Source organism: Hypanus sabinus, chromosome 10 (assembly GCF_030144855.1).
Source record: "Hypanus sabinus isolate sHypSab1 chromosome 10, sHypSab1.hap1, whole genome shotgun sequence".
In the NCBI taxonomy this organism is placed as follows: Eukaryota; Metazoa; Chordata; class Chondrichthyes; order Myliobatiformes; family Dasyatidae; genus Hypanus; species Hypanus sabinus.
The window spans coordinates 36,494,899-36,518,807 of NC_082715.1; the positions used below are offsets into that span (position 1 = coordinate 36,494,899).

The 23,909-nt window shown below is 39.2% G+C and overlaps 1 protein-coding gene across 4 annotated transcripts in view; it reads right to left on the reverse strand.

Annotated features, from left to right (window-relative positions):
• The window catches only part of msraa (methionine sulfoxide reductase Aa), a 310,626-nt gene that overhangs the window by 162,165 nt on the left and 124,552 nt on the right, over nucleotides 1–23,909 (reverse strand). For 3 of the 4 annotated variants that reach the window (XM_059981668.1, XM_059981666.1, XM_059981665.1), the window contains one exon: nucleotides 19,458–19,577. The exons of the other annotated variant lie outside the window; for it this stretch is intronic. In XM_059981668.1, the coding sequence (XP_059837651.1) occupies nucleotides 19,458–19,577 (120 nt within the window). The remainder of the gene's footprint in view (nucleotides 1–19,457; nucleotides 19,578–23,909) is intronic. 4 annotated transcript variants of the gene reach the window in all.

The following is a 23,909-nucleotide window of genomic DNA, read 5'->3' on the forward strand; positions in this document are numbered from 1 at the left end:
TGGTGCTGAAACTGGAACAACAGCCTCTTCAAAAACTGTTGATGTTGGTGGCAGCACATCTGGGTGAGCAGAAGCAGAAGTCAGAGAAAGGAGGTTTTCTATACGCCACATTTCACGTGACCGTCAGGCAGCCGGGGATTTGGCACTGGGCTCTTCCCTCTTCACTCGCAGTTACTGAGGGAATCCCCGTTAGTTTCTTTTCCTCTGCTTAGTAATATGCTTAAATTCAGCGGGTCGCCATGTCTGATATGAGGCCGTAGGCAGAAGAGAACGGAGTGCCAGTCGGGCGACGCCGGAGGGCAATGCGCGACTGATGGCAGGTGGGCAAGAAGGTGGACCGACCCAGCGCTCGCCAGCTCCCCTGCTGCTGGTCGGTGAGATGGGAGAGTGCCGGGAGGCCGAGCCTCATGCAAATGATATTAATAAATGCAAGAAAACAAGCAGGAATCACCTGTCTGTGCTTACAAGAGCATGCCAACACGGGAACAGATCTAGCGCTACCAAAACAATGCACAGCAGATTGGTACGGTGGCCCGGAAAATTTGAAGTTACAGTTGCGCGGAAAATCTTAAATTAGTGCCGGATTATTGAAGGAACTGGATTACAGGTAGCTGGATTAGTGAAGGTCGACCTGTACATTCAATCAAGATACCATTCAATGTTGGCTAATAACTACAGTGCAAGCAAAAACCTGGAAATTTAGCAGTCAGAGTATCAAATCGGACTTCTGTTGCCACAAACCAGATTTAAACTAATGGTTCCCAGCATCCAGATTATAACATGTGTGATCAGAAATACTCTTTGCTTTAACTTATTACATAAGTATGTGAGTGTATATCTAAGGTATGGATTAAACTGAACACAGTTCATCCATCTGGTGCTAAAGTCTTCTTAGGAAACATATATTCCGGATATAGGACATTGAGATGTTGGCAAATATTATATGATCCCTTAAAGATGGTTAGTATCTATGGCTGGTTGGAAATTTTTCAGATGCTGATGTCTGGATACAATGGAGGTTACTTTCATAGTATCACTTGGTACACAAGTCCCTCCCATTTTCCACACCCGGAACTGGGCTCTAAATTTTTCATCTTCAATTTACAAGAATGCAACCTGGAAAAAATTGAGTACATATATTGAACAGAATGTTGTCTTCAGGAAAAGACGATTTATAGATACATTTGTGGCAACTGACCTAACAGCTTGTCTCACAATAGGTAAAAGTCAAGATTCATATAATCATCTCACAGTCCTTCTTCCATACAGGATTTATCCAAAAATAGAAAGGAATTACACCAACAGAGCTTTCAAAACAAGGGCAATAGAAATACCTCAGTATACACATAACTGAAGAAATAATGGGAGAAGTTCTGAATAATATTTGATTATGCAAATATTAAATCTTCTGCACTGTTTCCCTGTCATATAGTCTAAGTGTCATACCAAGAGGTACAGTGGAATTACACAAAACAGAAAACTATTACTTCTCTCCTTTGCAGGCCAGAAGTACATATCAGCCATTCAATCCAGTAAACTAATTAATGTAAACGACTTCTGAACTCAACCCCTCAAGACTTTCACATATGATATAGGGCCACAGTTTGGATGGAAAATATAAATATGAGATAAAGGTTAACCAGATATATAACAACAGGTAGTAAGAGTTTTCATAGATATTTATAAGACAGAATCAACAGAATGAGTTCTATCATTTTCACAAGTGAGTATGGAAAATTAAAAGTGGGAAACAGGAAATGGAGATGGATAAAATAGTTATTTTGTACCAGACCTCACTATAGAGGATACATTCCAGAATTGGAGGGGAGAGAGGAACTCACAGAAATTAAATCACCAGGGAAATTGTAATGAGATATTTGATGGATTGATCTTAATTTTTCAAAATTCCCTATATTCATGGAAGGGTCAGTAAGAATGGAAAAGTAGATAAATCTTTATTCAAACTGGGAGTGAGACAGAAAAGAGAAAACAACAAGCTAGTTAACTGTACATCTATCACTGAAAAATGTTATTTGCTATTAAATAACAGGGCATTGAGTAAAAATCAAGGCAAAGTCAGCATGATTTTTGAGAAAGAAATAAACATTTACTTAATCATTGGAATATTTTGAAGCAGTAAGTGCAAGGTACAGGAGGTAAAACATAAGTGCGGATAGAATAAATGGCTGACCAACAGGGAACAGAGATTAGGCACAGATGGTTGGCAAGAATGAATTGTGTTTGCAGAGATTGGTGCCAGGGTGTCTACATTTTACAATCTATACAAGGGACTACGAAGAAAGCACCAAAAATTTGGTTGATGAAGCAAATAGAGGTAGGAAGGTATAATGTGAGGAGGGTAAGGAGGGATAGGTTAAGTGAGTGGACAAAGATCTGGCAAGTGAGAAACATGAGTGCAAACTGAGAAATGTAAGATTGCTAGAGAAGAAAAATTATCCAACCATTAAGAGACTACTAAGCTCTTGAGTGGTCCTAATGAAAGACAATGCACGTACAGAATGAATCTGGGACAACTAACAGAGTGTCAGTACTGTTGCTGGAGAAATTGAATACAACATTAGGTAGGTTATGTGTGTTGCTTAGGTAGGTTATGCTTCAGTTACGACATGTGCTACAGGGTAAGAGTATTTCTAGCGTTTTGTGTTCTGGAGGCTAGATTTGTATTGAATGGAGTTCAGGAGAATTAGGGTTTGATTGAAAAACAAGATCCTGGGGAACCTTGACAAGATAAATGTGGAGAAAATGTTTCTCCTGCTGTTGAATCTAGAACAAAGGGCCATGGTTTAAAAAAAACTTTCTAAGATTAAGACCTTGCAACACTGGTACATTTCCAAGTCAGATGCATACAACATGGATAAGACATTAAGTGATTACCATTCTGAAGATGAATCACACTGCTTACAATCTTGGGGTCTGTACGGTTCTACGCTCTTATGTTCAAAGCCCAGAGAATTAGCTTCATTGGCTCAACTTCGCCTCTTTTCGGGGCAAGAGAATATCTCAAATATAAAATTTGAGATACAACAAGATACAACCTTTCCCACACCACTATCATCCTCTCATCTGACACACACCCACATACAATAAAGTTACATTCTTATACTGACAGAAATATAATTAATGAAGTCCTTTTAAGATCTGTTAAAGTGACCGTGCCTTGTGCAGATTTTCTTTAGACATTTCCCTTGTTGCTGAATATGCAACACAGCATCCTTGTTGATAAACTACTCTAAACAAAATAATCATCTGACACATCTTCTCACAAACAGTGCTCAAACGATTAAGCACTTTGCCACAATTTGCTAATATGCATGGTCAGCCCTGATGAAACCACAATTAATATCTGAAAGAAACACAATGTATTAAAGCTCTACTTAATCAGATTAATCTATGTAAAGAGTTTAATTTTCTCCATAACTGACAGCTGAACGCCCAGTGAAGGACATAAGGCCGCAGGTCGCATTTGGATCAGGGTTGTAGATTTTAATTGCAGACAGTAATAGTTTTAATCTGCCCAGTGTTAAAATATAGAGTATTTTGAGTCAAGTAGAATGCGATTCATTTTCTGATTACACACCTCTTGTTAATAGTTTTACTGAAATAATATGTTGAGATGATGATTGGTTACATTATGGAAAAAGAAGCTTTGTAATTAACATAATTGAAAAAATACATTTAGTTGATTAAATTTAACAAATACCTAAATGTTACGGAAAGTCATAAGCAAATCATAGAAGTAGTCCAGCAATATTATTTTTAGTCAAATTAAACAAAAACTATTTTTTAAAGCAACACACACAAAATGCTGGAAGAACTCAGCGGGTCAGGCAACACCTATGGAAATGACTAAATAGTCAATGTTTCGGGTCAAGGCCCTTCTTCAGGACTGAGAAAGAAAGGAACGATGTCAGGTTAAATAAAAGGTGGGGGGAGGGCAAGGTGACTAACTAGAAGGCGATAGGTTAAGCCAGGTGAGTGGGAAAGGCCAAGGGCTGAAGAATATAGATTTCTAGGAGCACATTTATCCTCTGACCAATACTTATGTTTCAAAGTTATTATCCTGGGAGACTGTGGAAATCCAGAATTCACTTGGGATTTTTATTTTTGATTTTTTTATTTACAATAACAAAACTAGCAAGTTGTTTAGAGAGTTGCTGGTTCACAGGAGAGGGAAACCGAAGGTCTATGAGCCTGTCCTCATGAGAAGATAGAAGGTGGAAAGGGTCAATAACTTTAAATTCTTTGACATTATCATTTCAGAAGCTCTATCCCAGGACTAGCACGTAAATGCCATTACAAAGAAGGCATGGTAGAACCGCAACTTTCTTAGAAGTTTGCACAGATTCTGATATGTCATCTAAAACTCTGACCTACTTCTATAGTGCACAGTGGAGAATAACCTGAGTGTTTGTACCAATGCTCAGGAACAGAAAGGCTGAAAAGAAATAGTGGGAACTGCCCAGCCCATCACTGGAAAAACCCTCCCCACCACTGAGTACATCTGCAAGGAGCACCCCCACAACAAAGCTGCATCGTTCAGGACCCCCATCATCTAGGCCATGCTCTCCAGTTACTTCTGCCATCCGGAAGGAAATACAGGAGCCTTGGGTCCCAAGACCTCCAGGGCCACGAGCAGTTGTTACTCTTCAACCACCAGACTCTTGAACTTCACTCAACATGATTCCATAACCCATAGACTCACCTTCAAGGACTCTACAATTCATGTTCTCAATATTATTTATTTATTTCAACATGTACAAACAAGCTGGAGGAACTCAGCAGGTCAGGCAGCATCTGTTGAAACAAGCAGTTAACGTTTCGGGCCGAGACCCTTAGTCAGGACTCGTTTTAACAGATGCTGCCCGACCTGCTGAGTTCATCCAGCTTGTTTCTGCGTGTTGATTTGACCACAGCATCTGCAGTATACTTTGTGTTATTTATTTGCTCACTCGCTCTTCATTTATTTGCATTTGTGCCATTTGTCTTTAACATGCTGCATGCTTGTTAGTCTTTGTGTGTAGCTGTCATCAATTTTATTTTAGGTCTTTGCCCTACTGTGAATGCCTGCAAGAAAATGAATCTCAGGGTATGGTATGGTGACATACATATATCTACTTGAAAAATAAATTTATTTTGAACTTTGAGGTCACAGACAGATTTAAAAATGTGAATCAGCATTTCAAAATCGGAACATCACTTAACAAGAAGGTCATCAAACACAGAGATAGTCAGCCAGTGGGATTTGGTACAAATTAATTTTGGGTGACCTCGTGTTTACAAAAGGTGGCAGATGAGAAACCATCAACCAGAGCAAACCAATCCAAAGGTAACAAATACATGGATAGAACTTTTGCATTAGATGAATTGATGTCTATGACAAATTAGTTCTTCAAAACTAACCTGTATTTCACACTGGTAGTAACCAATGGCAAATTTATGACCTGGGTTGTAGTTTTGCAGAATCCACAAGACTTGTACCCATATTGAATTCTCTTTTATTATGTAACTCTCGCTTCGGCTAGCAGCTAAATATAGGGGTGATAGGCCCCCAGCCTGGCCAAACTTAAGAAATCTCATTTGGGTGGATGCTGCGTGATTAAGTTTTATAATTCTTACTTTGACTATAGGGTTGTTGAAGAAAACAGAAACAAAAGAAAAAGGGCCCAATCTTATCAAACAGTCTATTGTGCAATGTTGGAGCTCACTGATAAGCCAATTTCCACCATCAACTCCTCAGATTGTCGCTGCCCTTTGGACCCTCACTCCAAGTCCACCCCGTCCAGCAGTCTACAAGCTCTCTCCATTCGCGTCTTCTCTCTTCATCTCTCCCCAGCAAAAGACCACGAAAATCTCTCTTCCAGACTCACAAGAAAGAACAACAGCATTCCAAATCCTGCTATCTCTAGTCATAACCCAAACATTGCTGCTACAGAGAAACCATTACATTATCAGTGAAACCTTACAGCGTGTTACACAGCAGTGAAACCCTTCAGCATGTTACAACTAAACCCAGTACTTTGGTTCCTTAAGGTTGCTATAGCCAGGGGTGGTAATGGGGACAAGCTCCCACTCCCTATTAAATGCTCCCAATGGCATGTGCCTCAAATAGCCTCTGACAACCAAGTCCAGCTCCTGGCTTTCACACGTGGCTTAGCTAAGCCCAGCGGTGCTGTCTCTACTCACAGGAGAAGGGGCAAAGGCATGTTACTGGTGCCTTAAAACCAGTTGCTTTGGGCAGATGGGGCTCGTCAGCTGTGGTTGGCAGCTCATCTATGAAAGGATCTGCTGACATTGGAGAGGGTTCAAATGAGGTTCATGAAAATGACTCTGGGAATTAATGGCATCATATGAGGAGTGTTTGATGGCTCTGGGCCTGTACTTGCTGGAATTTAGAAGAATTGGGGGGGGGGGGGATTCTCATTGAAGCCAATCAATATGTTGAGATAGAGTGGATACAAAGATGTTTCCTATAGTGGGGAGAGTCTAGGACCAGACGGCACAGCTTCAGAATAGAGGGACTCCATATATAATATAGAAAAGAGGAATTTCTTTAGCCAGAGGGTGGCAAATCTGTGGAATTCATTGCCACAGTGGCTGTGGAAACCAAGTCATTGGGTATATTTAAGGCAGAGGCTGATGGTTCTTGATAAGTCAGAGCGTGAAAGTTTACAAGGAGAAAGCAGAGGAATATGGTGGAGAGAGAAACAGATCAGCCTTGATCAAATCAAACTTTGCTTCAGTATTCACCAGGGCAGTTGTGGGGATGACTTACAGCAGACTGAAACGTCTGAGCATATAGACATTAAGAAGGAGGATGTGCTGGAGTTTTTGAAAAGCATCAAGTTAGATAAATCACCAGGACCGGTTGAGATATACCCCAGGCTACTGTGGGAAGAGAGGGAGGAGATTGTTGAGCCTCTGGCGATGATCTTTGCATCATCAATAGGGATGAGAGAAGTACCAGTGGATTGGACGGTTGCAAATGTTGTTCCCTTGTTCAAAAAAAACAGTAGAGATAACCCAGGTAATGATAGACCAGTGAGATGTTGGAGAAGATCCTGAGAGGTAGGATTATGAGTATTTAGAGGACATAATCTGATTAGAGATAGTCAGCATGGCTTTGTCAAGGGCTGGTCGTGCCTAACGAGCCTGATTGAATTCTTTGAGGATGTAACAAAATACTTTGACGGTAGAGCATTGGATGTAGTGTATATGGATTTCTGTAAGGCATTTGATAAGATTCCTCATGCATGGCTCCTTCAGAAATTAAGGAGGAGACCTTGCTTTATGGATCCAGAACTGGCTTGCCCACAGAAGGCAAAAGGTGGTTGTAGACGGTTTGTATTCTGCATGGAGATCGGTAGGTGACCAGTGGTGTTCCGAAGAGATCTGCTCTGGGACCCCTCCTCTGTGTGATTTTTATAAATAACCTGGATGAAGAAGTAGAAGGGTGGGTTAGCAAGTTTGCTGATGATACAAAGGTTGGGGGTGTTGTGGATAATCTGGAGGGTTGTCAGAAGTTAGAGCAGGACATCTAGGATGCAGATCTGGGTTGAGAGAGAAGTGTCAGATGGACTTCAACCCAGATAAATGTGAATTGGTTTATTTTAGTAGGTCCAATTTGAAGACATAATATAATATAAATGGTAAGACTCTTGGCAGTCTGGAGGATCTGAGAGACTTTGGGTCCGTGTCAATTGGAGACTCAAAGCTGCTGCACAGGTTGACAGTGTTGTTAAGAAGGCCTATGGTGTGTTGGCTTTCATCAACCATGGGATTCAGTTCAAGGGCCGTGAGGTAATGTTACAGCTAAATAAGACCTTGGTCAGACCCCACTTGGAGTACTGTGTTCAGTACTGATCACCTCACTACAAGAAGGATGTGGATACTATAGAGAGAGTGCAGAGGAGATTTACAAGAATGTTGCCTGGATTGGAGAGCATACCTTATGAAAATAGATTGAGTGAACTTGGCCTTTTCTCCTTGGAGTGATGGAGGATGAGAGGTGACTTTTTCCCCAGGGCAGAAATGGCTAATACATGGGGGCATAGTTTTAAGGTGCTTGGAAATAGGTACCGAGGAGATGTCAGGGGTAGGTTTTTCCCACGGAGCATGGTGGGTGCGTGGAATGCACTGCCAGCAGTGGTGGTGGAAGCAGATACGATAGGGTCTTTTAAGACCCTCTCAGATAGGGCCATGGAGCTTAGAAAAATAGAGGGCTACGCGCTAGGGAAATTCTAGGCAGTCTCTAGAGTAGGTTACATGGTTGGCACAACATTGTGGACCGAAAGGCCTGTAATATGCTGTAAATTTCCATTTTCTATGTTCAAATGGAGGAGCAGACTCAATGGGCTGAATGGCCTAATTCTGCTCCCATGTCATATGGTTAAGTTCCAAACAATGAAACATCTACTGAGAAAAAGAGAATGCCAAGTTTGAGAATTCAGTATGAGAATTCCCCAAGAGACATCAAGGGCAAGAAAAAGTGTAGCCAAAATCAGATTCTCCTCCACATCCAACACGCCTTCAAGGGACAACATGGTGTATTTTCACCTTAATTGTCATGACAATACCTAGAACACGGACTGCAAAACAAACACATTCTAATTAAAAATATAACACTTTCACCTTGCTGGAAGTGTTTAATCGTTCCATAATACTAAAACAGGCAGCAGTTAACAAACATTTAGCGAACACTACATGTTGCTTTGCAACAAATGACTAACCTTATATGATGTACTTTAATAATTCCACCCAGAGTACCCTTATTTCTAAAGAATTTTTGAGTGTTGACATGGAGAGAGAATGCTGTTACAGACCAACTTTTTAATTCTTGTCCAAAGTTACAAAATGTAACTGCAGTGAGTCTTCTGAAACATAAATTGTGACTGCTGTTACGAAGTTAGCTTTATGACAGTTGAAGAACACCTGCGTCGATAAATAATGTCAGCTACCAAATAAATATGAATATACTGTACATACTCACCAGATGAGGGTAGAGAAAAACAGAGTTAACATTTCAGGTCAATAAATCCAACCCCTGCATTCCAAAATTCTTTTTCTAGTCTGCTATCATAAAGATGCACAACTTTAATGATACCAATTTATAGCCATAATGCAGGCCAAATGAGAATCACTTGCAATTTAAAATTGTGGAAAAATTGTAGGCCAATGTCAATCATTCCTCCAGAGCACAACCGGCAAGATAACCAAATGCAGCTTGTATGACTGACAATCACAAAGCAGCCTATAATGGTATTTCAAGCACATCCTGATGCACAGCTTGTGCAATTGATGTAAACAACTGAAAAAGCTTTGTCTCAGACAAAACAAAAGAAGTTCAACACAATGAGGAAAGACTGCAAGCAGTCAATGCCACCAAAAGGAACACTGCAGTTACTGTAGAAACAGAATCAGACCAACTAAATAGATTTGTGTAAAATCTTAAACTTCTTGAAAATGAATTGTACTGATGTCACAGAAGCTGAACAATACTAATCTATAGCCAAACAGCCACAAACCAGTATAGAATGATGGAGTCATTTTTATGTAGTTATATTACAAATTCAATAGGTCTGATTTATGTCAACTGAATAATGCAATGATAGTCTTAAAATACTGTGTAATTCTTAAGTATATGACACATCATAAATTACATTACTGATTTTAATTAATTCTTTTAGTTGCCTTCAGCAAGGTTCCTAATTAGCAAGCAACAAATTGCATATTTGGTAAAACATTACCAAAAGAATTAGAGATATTGAAGTCCATTTCAAATGCTGCCTGGTTTAGAGGGCATGTACTATCATGAGAGGTTGGAAAATCTTGGGTTGTTTTCTCTGGAGCGTTAGAGGCTGAGGGGAGATCTGAGAGAGGTTTGCGTGATTATGAGAGGCATAGACAGAATGGCAGAGAGTATCTGTTTCCCAGGATTGAAATGTCTAATACCAGAGAGGGCATGCATTATAGGTGCAAGGTGATAGGTTCAAGGGGAATGTGAGGGGTAAGATTTTTTTACTCAGAGTCGTGGTTGACTGGAAGGAACTGCGTGAGATGGTGGAGGTAAATACATTAGAGGCTTTTGAAAGATGTCTGGATAGGCACATAGATATAAGGAAGATGGAGGGATATGGATATCGTGTGGGTAGGAGGGATTAATGCTTGGGTGTTTTTGATTTGCTTTTAGCTGATTCAGCACACCATTTTGGCCAAATGGCCTGTACCTGAGTTGCAATGTTTAAGGTTCTACATGGGATTGCTTATTACCCTCCTGGAATGTGGAAAATGTTACTGTGGCTCAGTATTATCAGATCTGTACTTCAATGACTGCTTTGATTGGATTTTCATCCAAAGAAAGCAAAATCTTGCCTTACTCAGGATACCCCAGAGAGCTTCTCAAACAATCAAGAACTTTGAAATTATATTGATGTACTTATAAAGAAGGCAAGACAGTGAGATTACTTCATTAGGAGTTTGAAGAGATTTGGCATGTCAGCAAATACGCTCAAAAACTTCTATAGATGTACCGTGGAGAGCATTCTGACAGGCTGCATCACCGTCTGGTATGGAGGGGCTACTGTACAGGTCTGAAAGAAGCTGCAGAGGGTTCTAAATCTAGTCAGCTCCATCTTGGGTAGTAGCCTACAATACCCAGGATATCTTCAGGGAGTGGTGTCTCAGAAAGGCAGCGTCCATTATTAAGGACCTCCAGCACCCTGGGCATGTCTTTTTCTCACTGTTTCCATCGGGTATGAGATGCAGAAGCCTTAAGGCACACACTCAACAACTCAGGGACAGCTTCTTCCCCTTCATCTCTATAGATCCTTCCTATCAATGTGACACATCCCCATCTCAATTGAGGTCAGAAGGCAGAACCTCCAACAGCTCATATAAACACTTCAATCCTAAATTGAAGGACAGCAGTGTTGCTTACGGTGCCGTCTTTAAGATTACAACTTAAGCTGAGGCCTCTAGGATTAACATAAATAATCTCATAACTCACAATCCCTGGAACCAGTTAGTGAATCTTCACTAGAGACAACACACCAAAATTGACTCACATTTATGGCCACTGACATGCCTGTCCATGAAACCACTGAAATCCTGATCACTTACCCTTTCAGCCTCCATTCTTCCCTCCTTTAGTTCTTAATATTTTCTTTCCTAGTTGCACCTTGCTTGTATCCATCTCTGCTGCAGTGACATTGGTAATTCTCTTTGAAGCCAGGATCTTACAGCTGTCTGGCCTGTTCCAACTCTGCCCTTGACAGGAAGCTAATCTGCCAGAAAGGGAGCATGGTCATGGAAATGCCAATCCTAGATTTGTCCAAGAGAAAGAAAACGGTCCATTTGGAAGCTGAGATTCCACCTGTTCCAAATATAGCCACCATGGTTAGTGAAAAAAGGGTGGTGAAGGGAAGAGGTAGCAAGTTGCTTCAGTATGAAAAACTGAAGCAACTTGCTCTCTATTCCCTTTAAAATTGCACGGTCGGAACGTTAAAGTTTCGACTGCACAAGTTAGTTAAACAGACCAAGCATACCCTATTCATGAGTGGCAATTTATGGGATCCACCAAAAAACTAGTCTAAAGTCCCTGAAAGAAGAGCTTAAGTATTATTTTAAGAAGTCCCAATATGATCTCAATGCAAGGAAACTTTAACCCTGCTGGTGAGATGAAATCTGGTTCAAACTTGTGATCTCCTTCAGATTTGTGTCTTTGAGGCTTTCCAAATGAAGACCTCTTACCATGGACTTGTCCACTGGCATGAAAATTACTGTCTTTGCTTTGCTCCTTTGAGGTTCACGGGGTCAATAGCAATACCTGGGTTTTGAACTATAATCAATAAGTGAACAAAATAATTAATCAATTTATGCAAAGGAAGCAACTTAGTGTCATCACCCAGAGGAACTCATAGATTAATCTCACAAATTTGAACAGTTGTTCAATTGTTAAAAATCAAATATATATAAATTAATGAACTCAGTAAATAGTGCAGTCATTGATTTTACAATATAAATGGCCTTACTCTTTCAGATATTAGTCAAGATGTTGTACAGCAAATATTTATTAATTAGGCACATTTTGTTCATTATCAATAAAAAGATTGGCTAATTTTCTTCTCAAACGTGTGCAGATAACGTGATACTGACAGCAATCACATTATAAAGAATTCACAATAATAAACATACTTAAGGCATAAAACAATCATCCTAAAAATGTAATAGCTAAGTATCTGTGAAAATCAACTATAGTAGAGATTGGCAATTACATTAAACAAGTCAAGGGTTTCTATCTCTTTTTGGTTACCTATTAAGGTAACCAAAAGCTCAACAAAGCTCAACAAAATCTAAAACATCATTGTTAAAGAACAGAACATTTCTTCCTCTCACCATTTCTACCACCCTGCCCTCTCCACTCTCATTCCCTCTAAATTATTTTTACAACTGCTGGCACTTTAAATGTTTTTTATAATATACATACTATCAATATTTAGAAATAAAAAAGAACAATTACATACTTTTGATTTTATTTATTAATTGAAGGGTATAAAATATCGCACAAAGAACATCTTTCACATTTTGTAAACTTTTACTTGTCTGTCCTCATTACAAATCCATTGTCTATAAACATTATCCAGAGTAATTTTGCATCTAGATTAATTCTCAATAGATCATCCAAATGTTCCACTTCTTGTCTGTTTCTATATTTACATATGATTGAATTTATAAGACTGAATCCATGTTCGCAGTCAGCACTAAAAGCTTGAAACGTTCCAACGATATCAACACAAATTGACAGATCTTCAGATCCTTCATTTCTAAGCATGTAGTTCAACATATCCGTGAATATCTAAATTGAACCAGTCTTAACTTTCACAGAAATGACGAATTTGAAATCTCAGTAATTTTGTGATAGTTTTGAGGCAACACTTTTGTTGTTGTCCATAATAGTAGCTGAGTATTTTTTGTCAGTCGTACAGCATTCTCTTTCCCAAATTCAAAATGTGTTGTGTTTGCAGTAACAACAGGGTCAAAAGCTTGCCATTAACTTAACTCATCATCAGGAAATCTATTATCCAAGTGATTACACACACACTGAATGATTCGAATAATAGGCGCAGTATCGACGTCTGATCTTTCACTTTGTCACTCCATTAAATGATATCACCAAAAAACTGTGACTATAACTTGTTATTTTTTATTTTTGCATACTGCAGTGCTTCAATTGTAATCAAACAGCTTTTCTAAAGGAATTTATAAAGAGATGCCAGATCTTCTAAAACATTGTTAAGGACAGTTAATGCAACTCGATATTGTGGATTGGTCAAAATCTTCAAGCAGTAGTTGCTGATTGGATTTTTACATTCAATAACTTGCTCTTTGCAATACTGGATCAAAAGTTTTAATACAAAAGTTTACTACAAGCTTTGTTCTTCAAAGTATTTAACACTTCTACTTTTCTTTTTGACATCCTTAGGATAGTAAAGTAATTATTATTATTATTATTTGAGAATACTAAAAATAATAATTACCACCATTTGAAAATGTTACACGGTAAGTCAAAAATATATAATTTTAATAATATAACCACAGTCATGCAAGCAATTTTATATGAACTATTTTTTACCTTGTTCAAACAATTTTTAATTAAAAACTTAGTAGATTATGCTTTTTTGAAAGATTACTTACCAAAAAGTCAGAATATAGAATTTTTCATATCAAATTTTTCATATTTTTCATATCAAAGAACTAACCATAACTAACAACACAAGTAAATGATGTCTGGCAGTCAAAACAACTGACAGGCACAATGGGAAAAATAAAATGTTTTGACTAGATGGTGTTGGCATTCAGCCGGCAGGCGGTTTATTAACAATGAGCTACTGACTTCCATTCTGTGTTTATTATTACACTTTGTAACAATGTTGTAATCTGAAATACTGACAATGTAAATACACTGAAGCTCTAAAATCTTTCAAAATAAAGATTGTGGTACATTTATTAATTACAGGGTATTACACAATTATGTTAATATAGATTTCCAAATTATATTAGCATAATTTCAACATTATATTATTATATAAAAGAAGATTCCAGCAACATGGCAGCAAAGGCGTTTCAGTTACCGTGCAGCTACGCACCCACGCAGCTTAGAAGAAATAGTGCTCTCTGGTATTCCAACCCCTCCCCTAAGCACCATCACTACCAATTGCATCCACTTTACTATCACTATCGAGCATCATGCATTTCCATTCTGCTCAGTAGAATAGCAGTATGAACCAACCAGTCCTCTATGGTCTCCAACTGTGATTGGCTGCAAACATAGCTTCAAAAGAACCCAACACAATATATTAAGCTTAAGAGCAGACCAATCCGCGAGCAATCGTAACAGTAAACTACTAACAAGAGAGAATCTGCAGATGCTGGAAACTCAAGCAACACACACAAAATGCTGGAGGAACTCAGCAGCATCCATGGAAAAAGAGTAAACAGTTGACGTTTCAGGCCAAGACCTTTCATCAGATGCAGGGTCTCAGCCTGAAACATCCACTGTATTCTTTTCCATAGATGCTGCCTGGCCTGCTGAGTTCCTCCAGCATTTTGTGTGTGTTGCTCAGTAAACTGCTAGGCTGGAATGTTAATATTCTGGATATAGATTTTCAGGCAACATATTTGCTCCTTTTAGAATCTCAATTACTCTGCTGTCCAACTTGGAAAATGATGCTAAACTAATATTCAAATATTCCCAATACTAACATTAATAACTTGGTTTAATTATCAGCAAGAGGCCACCCTTTTAACAGCTTTGATGTCAAGGGGAGAATACTGATTATTGTATGTTTCACTAGTTTTACCTTTGCCCATTTTATTGTTCAATAAAGATATTAAAAAATCAAACAATGTTTATTCATTTACAGTTTGGATTCTTCCTTACAGCAAAATGGTACAGCTATTTAGAATTAAAGAAATAAGAATTTTTATTATTTAGTCTTTTGTTGGGATGTGGCCATTAACAGGGAGATCAACTTGCAGCAATTGCCTTTTAAAGGTGGGGTGAGTCTTCTTGAACCAGTATAGTGCTTCTACTAAAAAAAGTTCCCAGAAGATTCTTTGATCAGGAACACTAGGATACAGACCAGGGAATGGAGAAATGGAAATCTCTCTCCAACAGTGGTGTGCAACTTGTCTGGAAATACTAAGAGAAATCCCCTTGTGTCATAGGGGCTTGCCCTATTTGGTAGCAGCCACTGCAACTTGATAGCAGCACAAGCAAGTGATTGTAGAGCATTTTACAAATGAGACACACTTCCATCACAATGTGCTGAAACAGAAGGTAATTAATAATGCTTGGAGTGGTGGAAGGGTGTAAAACTACAATAATCTACCATCCAACTTTTGGAAATCTTGATAGTTTGGCATGAAACACTAGTGAAAAAAAATACGGCAAATAGACAGGTGCAGCTGCTCTAACTGATGCATTTTAAAAGGCGTTATTGATTGCCGATGATTCAATAGATGAATATCTGTTGCACTTTCAACCACTAATTGCAGCCCCAGCTTCTGAATTCGGTTTAAGCTCATCTGCCTCAGTTAGCTGTGTTGCTGCAAAATTTACCTGCTTCAGCTTCTCATACTCCTTTATATTTACTGGGGGCTTGTTACTCATAATCTCTTTCAACTTAGGCTTCACTAGAAAATTTATTATTCTATTTTGCAATATTTCAAGAAAGAGTAAATGAAATATCTGATGTAGCAACCATCAAGCTCCTGAACCAGAAGGGATAACTTCACTTGCCCCATCACAGATCTATTTCCACAACCTATGTACTCACTTTCAAGGACTCTTCATTTTGTTCTCAGTATTTATTACTTTATTAGTTATTTTTATTATTTCTATTTTTCTTTCTTTTTGCATTTGCACAGATTGCTGTCTTTTGCACACTGGTTGTCTACCCTGTTGGTGCAGTCTTTCATGGATTCTATCGTGGTTATTGGTTATTAAGTATGTCCACAAGAAATGAATCTCAGAGAGGTATATGGTGACATATACATATGCAATTTAATAATAAACTTACTTTGAACTTTAGTAACATCTGGTAGTTTAGAGAATCTGCAAGTCTGGCACCAGCAAAGTATCGAGCATACAGTATTAAAAGAACTTTACTACAGTTGCAAGAAAAAGTTTGTGAACCCTTTGCAATCACCAGTTTTTTCTACATTAATAACTCATAAAATGTGTTCTGATCTTCATCTAAGTCACAATGATAGACAAATGCAAATTGCTTAAACTAATAACACACAATTGTAATTTTCATGTCTTTATTGAACACAGTCCAGGTGGAAAAATATGTGAAGACTTGTATTTCATAACTGGTAGAACCTCTTTTAGCAACAATAATCTCCACAAAATGTTTCCTGTAGTTGCTGATCAGACTTACACAATGGCAAGGAGGAATTTTAGAACATTCCTCCATACAAAGCTGTTTCTGTTCATCAATATTTCTGGTTACCTTGCATGAACAGCCCTCTTCAGATCATGCCACAGCATCTCAATTGGGTTAAGGTCTGGGCTCTGACTTGGCCATTCCAAAACATGAATTTTCTTCTTTTTAAACCATTCTGTTGTTGATTTACTCTTGTTTTTCAAGATCATTGTCTTGTTGCATCATCCAACTTCTATTAAGCTTCAGGTGATGGACCACTACCCTGACATTCTCTTGTAAAATGTCTTGATATAACTTTGAATTCTCTGTTCCCTCAATATTTCGCCCTGAAGCAGCAAAGCAGCCTCAAACCATGTTGCTCCTTCTGCCATGCTTCACAGTTGGGATGAGGTTTGGTGTTGCTGTACAGTGTCCTTTTCCTTCCAAACATAGAGGTGTGCATTCCTGCCAAAATCTTTTTCTCACCTGTCTACACAGTGTTGTCCAGGAAGCATTGTGGAACACCAAGGTGTTATTTTTTGGAGAGCAGTAGTTTCCTCTGTGGTGTCCATCCATGAACATCATGCTTGCTCAGTGTTTTTCTTTATATTAAACATATGAACAGAGACTAGCAAGTCTTGGAGATTTCTGCAGGACTTTCACTGTTACCCTTAGGATCTCTTTCACGTCCTTCAACATTGTATATTCAGCATCATGCATCTCTACAATGCTTCCTTTAAAGTCTGCTGAAAGTTTTGTTTTGATCGAGGCATGGTGCACATAAACAGATCTTTCTTGAGAAGACCAGGCTCTGTCAGTAACCTGACATTGTGTGTCTTTTTTTATAGGGCAGGGTATCTCTACAACCCACACTTCCTATCTCATTTCATTGATTGGAACACCTTACTTCAAATAGCTTTTATGGAAGGCATTACCCCAGAGGTTCACATACTTTTTTTGAACCTAGACTGTTCAAAATTGTTTAAATAGTGCACTCAGTATTGATGGGAAGTACAACACTATATTAGTTTACGAAGATTATGTATGTCCACATTGTGACTTAGATGAAGATCAGACCACATCTTATGAGTAATTAATGCAAAAATAAACAGGTAATTGCAAAGGGTTCACAAACTTTTTTTGCAACTGTACATAGCCCTTAACAGTCCTCCCAGGTGAGGCAGCAATTTACATCAGTGTTATTTAATGCATCTGGTGCTCTCTCCTCCACATCAGTGAGACCCACAGAATGGGGGAAATCACTATGTCAAATACCATGCACAGCCAGGATCTACCATGCACAGCCATGTTAATTCCCCTTCCCATTCCCATTCCCACAATGACGTTTCTGTCCATGTTGAGGCAAGATGGAGATTGGAGGAGCAACACCTCATATTCTGTCTTGGTAGTCTCCAACTTCAGAGCATGAACATTGATTTCTCTAACTTCCTAACCACTCCCCTCTGTTTCCCCCCCTCCCCCAACCTTAGTTTTCTTTATCTCAACTGCCCTTTTACTCCTACTCTTTCCTCTGCCCTGCCCATCACTTTACTCCTTCTGGTCCCCACATCTTTCCCTTTATTTTCATGGTCTATCAGCTTCCTTTATCAGCCTTTTATCTCTTACACGTATCACCTCCCAAATTCTCACATCACTCCTTTTATTCAGTCCTTCCCCTCACCTGGATTCACATATTAGCTGCCAACACATACTCCTCCCCCTCCCCTCACTCTTTCATTCTGGCTTCTGCCCTCTTCCTTTCCAATCCTGATGAAGGGTCTCAGGCCAAAATGTTAACTGTTTACATCCCTCTGTATGTGCTGCCTCCCTGCTGAGATCCTCCAGCACTTTGCATTCACTGACCTTGACGGTATTTAGCTTCTTAAGTGTTGTTGGAGCTGCAGTCAAGAAAAGAGTATTTTGTACTACTCCTGTCTGGTGCCTTGTGGAGCGTGGTAAGGATCAGGAACAAGTCATTCATCATAGGATACCCAATGTGTGACCTACTTTGTTATGCATGCCATTTTTAGCAACTGCCCAGTGATGACCCCAGGATGTTGACAGATGTTAGGCTTCCTTTTGTTTGTGATGGTTATTGCCTGCCATCTAATGGAAAGTAACATTCACACTACAAATCAACCCACACATGAATGTTGTCTAAGTCTTCCTGCAAGCAGGCTTGGACTACTTCATTTGTTGAACAGTTAGCAACGGAATTAACTAACCATCAGAAAATATCACTTGTTCTACCCATATAATGGCAATAAGACCATTGATTAAGTACCTGAATATTTGTGCTTATCCTGAGAAACCTCTGTGTTCACATCCTGGGGCTGGAACAGCTGATCATCCACCTTTCTGAAAGAAAATACAGTGTTTTCCCTCGATGCTGAGTTTCACAAGGTCTCCTTGATCCATATGCACACAATGGTCAAGGAGCTCATCTCTGAAATTTTGCTCTTAGTGCTGTGCTTTGACTGTGATACGGTCTCAAGCACAGTCATCCAGACGAAATCCAAACTAAGTATTGGTGAACAGGTTATTGGAAAGTAAGTGCTGACTGTTGACTGTTGACACTGTCAATAACACCATCCACCACTTTGCTGATGATTGAGCACAGATGAAGTGGGTGGACTTGAACATGGTTAGTGTAGTTATGCATAGAAAATTATGCATTGTTTTTGGATGTTGCCAAGGGACACCATTTAGTAAAGAGCAAAGATATAGCAAATGGCACGCATAATTCCCACTACTAAACAACAAAAATAAATGTTCCGTCAGTGATCTCCCATCTCTAAAAATGCCTGCTAGCATTACCTTCACGACTCAAAATATAAAGCTTTCGATAAGATCTTCAACTTGCAACCATTGTTTTATGTAGTTTTATGTAATACATTGAATTTAAATATATATTTCACTATCCTCTTAGCATATGTTTGAATCATACAGGAGTTTCTAAATACATCTGAAATGTTGATCATTCTGAAAACACATAGGAAATTTCAAATATACCTGAGCAGACCCCCTTATAAGTTGGGTTTGGCGATGATCCACCAGCATATCCAACTTGAGTGGAATAGACACCCTGCTGAGTCCAGAATTTTCTCTCAGCACCCCAGAAACAGCCCATGCCTATTTAAAACAGAAGTAAAAGTAATGGTATCAATAACCTGTTGGGGAGACGATGCATTTGTCACTATCAAGGAAAATTGGAAAGAAATGGCATTATGATAAAATATTTTCTCCATTGCTTTTTCATTCTTCTTGCATTTCAAGAATATACTAACTTCTCTTTTTTAAGTTTTGATGAAGTCAATGACACTTTTATACTAACAATTTATTTAAAAAACTGCACTTTGGGTCATGCAATAGACACTGCAATCTGGGCTGGAGGTTAACCCAAACAAACATCGCCTTCTCACTCAACTCTTGGGTTGATGCAAAGGTTCACAGCTAAAAGATGCTCCTCATGACCTGCTAATAACTAATATCATTTAGATAAGCTATAGTGGAGGAAGAAAATGTCACACTGGTGTGATGGTAGCATGTTATTTTGCGGTTACAAATAGCACACAGCTCTTTACTATACCCAATCAGCAAATACTTAATGCAAACAATATGATTAAAGATTTTCCATTTCCTGTTATTAATCTTTTGGAATATAAATAACTAAAATTCCTAAATTCCAAAGTGAACAGTAAATTATATGTATTTAGGTCAAAATCAACTAGAAAATTATAAGAGGGCTTCTGAATCATTTATCAAAATAAAACCGGCAGATATTTTATACATACAAGAAAAACAATTTAGAAAATTACCTTTAGCTCAATCTATTCAGATGTCCTTTTTTTAAAAAAAAAGATTTTACTCCAACCCCAGTGGAAATCCAATTTCACTTGCATCTTGATTACATCAAGATTAATTTATTTTAAATTCTTCAATTTTGGAAGGATTTTTGTCCTGCTGCGTGGCAGTTCAATCCAGACATTAATGAGCTCAGATTTTCTTCATGTTCACCACCCATTTTCAGGCAGCCAGAAGAGGTAAATAGATCAAGGAAGCATATTGCCAAATTTCTGCTTCTAAGAAACGTGGTTACAATTCTGCTCCAAAGCAAACATAGGCTGGCAGCTGTGACTGATAATTGCATCCTGCCACATGCAAATTATGGTTAAATATCCCTTCAAAGTATATAATGTATTTCCACCTAGGGCCTGCTCCCCAAAATGAACATGAACGCAAGAGTAGTAATGGTGGCTACTGGGCAGAGGGAGGCAGGTAGAAATAATATCATGTTGCCTTTTGAAGACTGTGTGTTTGGTCAAACTAGTATTGGACTTTCATTGTGTTTGTTTCTCCCATTTAACATAGCTGTGACATACATTACTGTATTTTGCCATGCCACAGAAGATAAAAATCATTTGGTCCAAGGGGAATTATGCATAGAAAATAAATGCTATAAATATCCACATTTCCTAATAGATTAAGTAAAAATGGTTCTCCATCCTTTGAAGATCATGGCATTGAAAAGAAGTAATAGACAAAGAACCAGACTGGTTTTTATCCTCCATTAAAGAAGACTGGCACCCATTCATAAACCTTGTGAAAAACAGCAGAGTGGGCTTTATTGTAATAGCCATATATCCACTATGGAGCCTCAGATCTTCAGCTAGGGCATGAAAGATTAAAATTAAAGAGAAGCTTCATTTGTCACTCACACATCGATGCATCCAGTGAACTGCATCACTTGCATCAAATCAAATCAGCAAGGATTGTGCTGGGCAGCCGGCAAGTGTCGGCACACACCTCCGGCACCAGCATAGCATGCACTCACTGATGCTAGCTGTAGGTCCCTGGAATGTGGGAGGCAACCAGAGCAGCTGGGGGAAAGCTGACCATGGGGGAAATGAACAAACTCCTTATAGACAGCGGCGTGAGTTGATTCCCAATCAGCAGTCACTTGCGCTGCAACAGTGTTACACTGCCACGCTGCCCCAAACATAAGAACACAAGAAATAGGAGAGGGCATATGCCATCTCACAATGACCTGCCACTTAGCATTGCTGTGACATACATTACTGTATTTTGCCATGCCACAGAAGATAAAAATCATTTGGTCCAAAGGCATCTACCTGCCCTTTCTTCATAACCCTTAATTCCACTATGATACAGAAAGCTGTGTCTTAAGTATATTTAATTTGGCAGCATCTAGTGAATTCCTCAGATTCGCTACTGTCTGGGAAAAGCAGTTCCTCCTCATCTCCATCCCAAATCTACTCCCTTGAATCTTGAGGTTATGTCCCCTTCCAGTGGAAACAACTTTCCTACCTCTATCTTAAGTATCCCTTCTCTGATTTTACATTTTTCCATAAGTTTTCCTTCTATTCTTCTGAATTCTAGTATGAATAGTTCCAGGTTACTTGAACTCTCCTCATAGTCTAACCCCTTCATCTCTGGAATCAATCTGATGAACCTCCTCTGCATCGCCTCCAAAGCCAATATATCTTTCCTCAAGTAAGAAGACCAGAACTTGGCGCAGTACTCTAGGTGTGGTCTCAGCAGTACCCTGTAGAATCTGTAAAGATTAGATTTATTTGACACACGTACATGGGAACATCGAAACATACAGTGTTATGCGTCATTTACCGTAACTACCAACACAGTCCGAGGATGTGCTGGGGACAGCATGCAAGAGTCACCATGCTTCCATCATCAAGATAGCATGCTCACAGCCTACTAACCCTAACCTATACACCTTTGGTATATGGAAAAAAACCTGAGCACCCAGAGGAAACCCACATGGTCATGGGGAGAATGTACAAACTCCGTACAAACAGTGGCAGAATTGAACGGTTCATTTGTGTTGGAAAGCATTACGCTGGCTGTTATGCCACCTCATTGCTCCACTGAGCTGCGGCGTAACCTCCCTGCTCTTAACTCCTTAATTTCATTTCCTTCGAGAAATGAAAGCCAACATTCCATTTGCCTTCTTGATAGCCTGCTGCACCTACAAACTAACCCTTTTGCAATTCATACCATAAGCACTCTCCCAAGCTGGTCTGCACAACAGCATGCTTTAATATTTCACTATTTAAATAATAACTTGACCTTCTATTTTTCCTTCCAAAGTAGATGACCTTGTATTTATCAATATCCATCTTCAAGACCCTTGCCCATTCTCTCAACCTCTCTATAGCTTTCCATGGGCTCTGCGCATCCACTGCACAACTTGCTTTTCCACTCAATTTAATGTCATCAGCAAAATTAGATACACTACACTCACTCCATTTTTCCAATTTTTAATTTTTAATGCCTCAGCACAACCCCCGTGGCATTCTGCTATCATTGATTTATCCCAACTCTGCTTTCTACTGGTTAACCAATACTCTATCCGTGCTAATATATTAGCATCACATCCAAACATCCATATCTAATGGATAATATTTTTATGTGACACCTTATCAAATGCTTCTGGAAATCCAAGCATACATCATCCAGCTGTTGCCCTCCATCCACTGCATTCAGCATATCCTCAACGAACACCAGTAAAATCATCAAACACAACCTGCCCTTGTATTAAGGTCCTCACTTGTATCACATCCATAATGGTGCAGCATTTGCTGCAATGTAACTCATCTACAATCCCCATACCTCCCCACTGGTTAGAAGTGCAGCAATCAAAATTAGACTCCCGCTAAGAAACAACCTTTAAAATTTGTGAAATATTGGTAAATTTGCCCAAGACTACGAGTTGGCATGTGGCCAAGTGGTTCGTCTAGTAATCTGAAGGTCGCTAGTTCGAGCCTTGGCTGAGGCTACGTTTGTGTCCTTGAGCAAGGCACTTAACCACACATTGCTCTGGGACGACACCAGTGCCAAGCTGTATGTGTCCTAATGCCCTTCCCTTGGACAACATCGGTGGCGTGGAGAGGGGAGACTTGCAGCTTGAGCAACTGCCAGTCTTCCATAAAAAAAACCTTGCCCAGGCTTGCACCTGGAAACTTCCCAAGGCGCAAAACCATGGTCTATCAAGACTAACAGAGGCCTACGCACGAGTGAAAATGAGTTTATCAACCAAATCAAGATTCAGCACATAAATTGGGTGTTGGTTTAAAAAAAAGATAGAGGGAAGGAAAGTAATTGTTTTATCTTCTCCATTTTCCAGATTTTGTCATAAAACTAAAAAAGGGCAATGTGGAGATTCACCCATTATCCACAGAAAAATCCAGTACTGTCCAAATCAGTTAAAAGTCTTGTATGTTCTTTCAGGGCATGAACTCTTATTAACATAAGCAATTTAATAGTCCACTTCTGCGCACAGAACCCAAGCTGTGTGTTAGAACACTCCTTCCTCTTTACTTCCACCTCTCTGCAGAGTTACAGGTCTTGTCAATAGCACTAGATGCACTCTTCAGCTGCATGAGTGAGTTGTTCCCTGGCTCGATTAAAAATTTATTTCAGAGG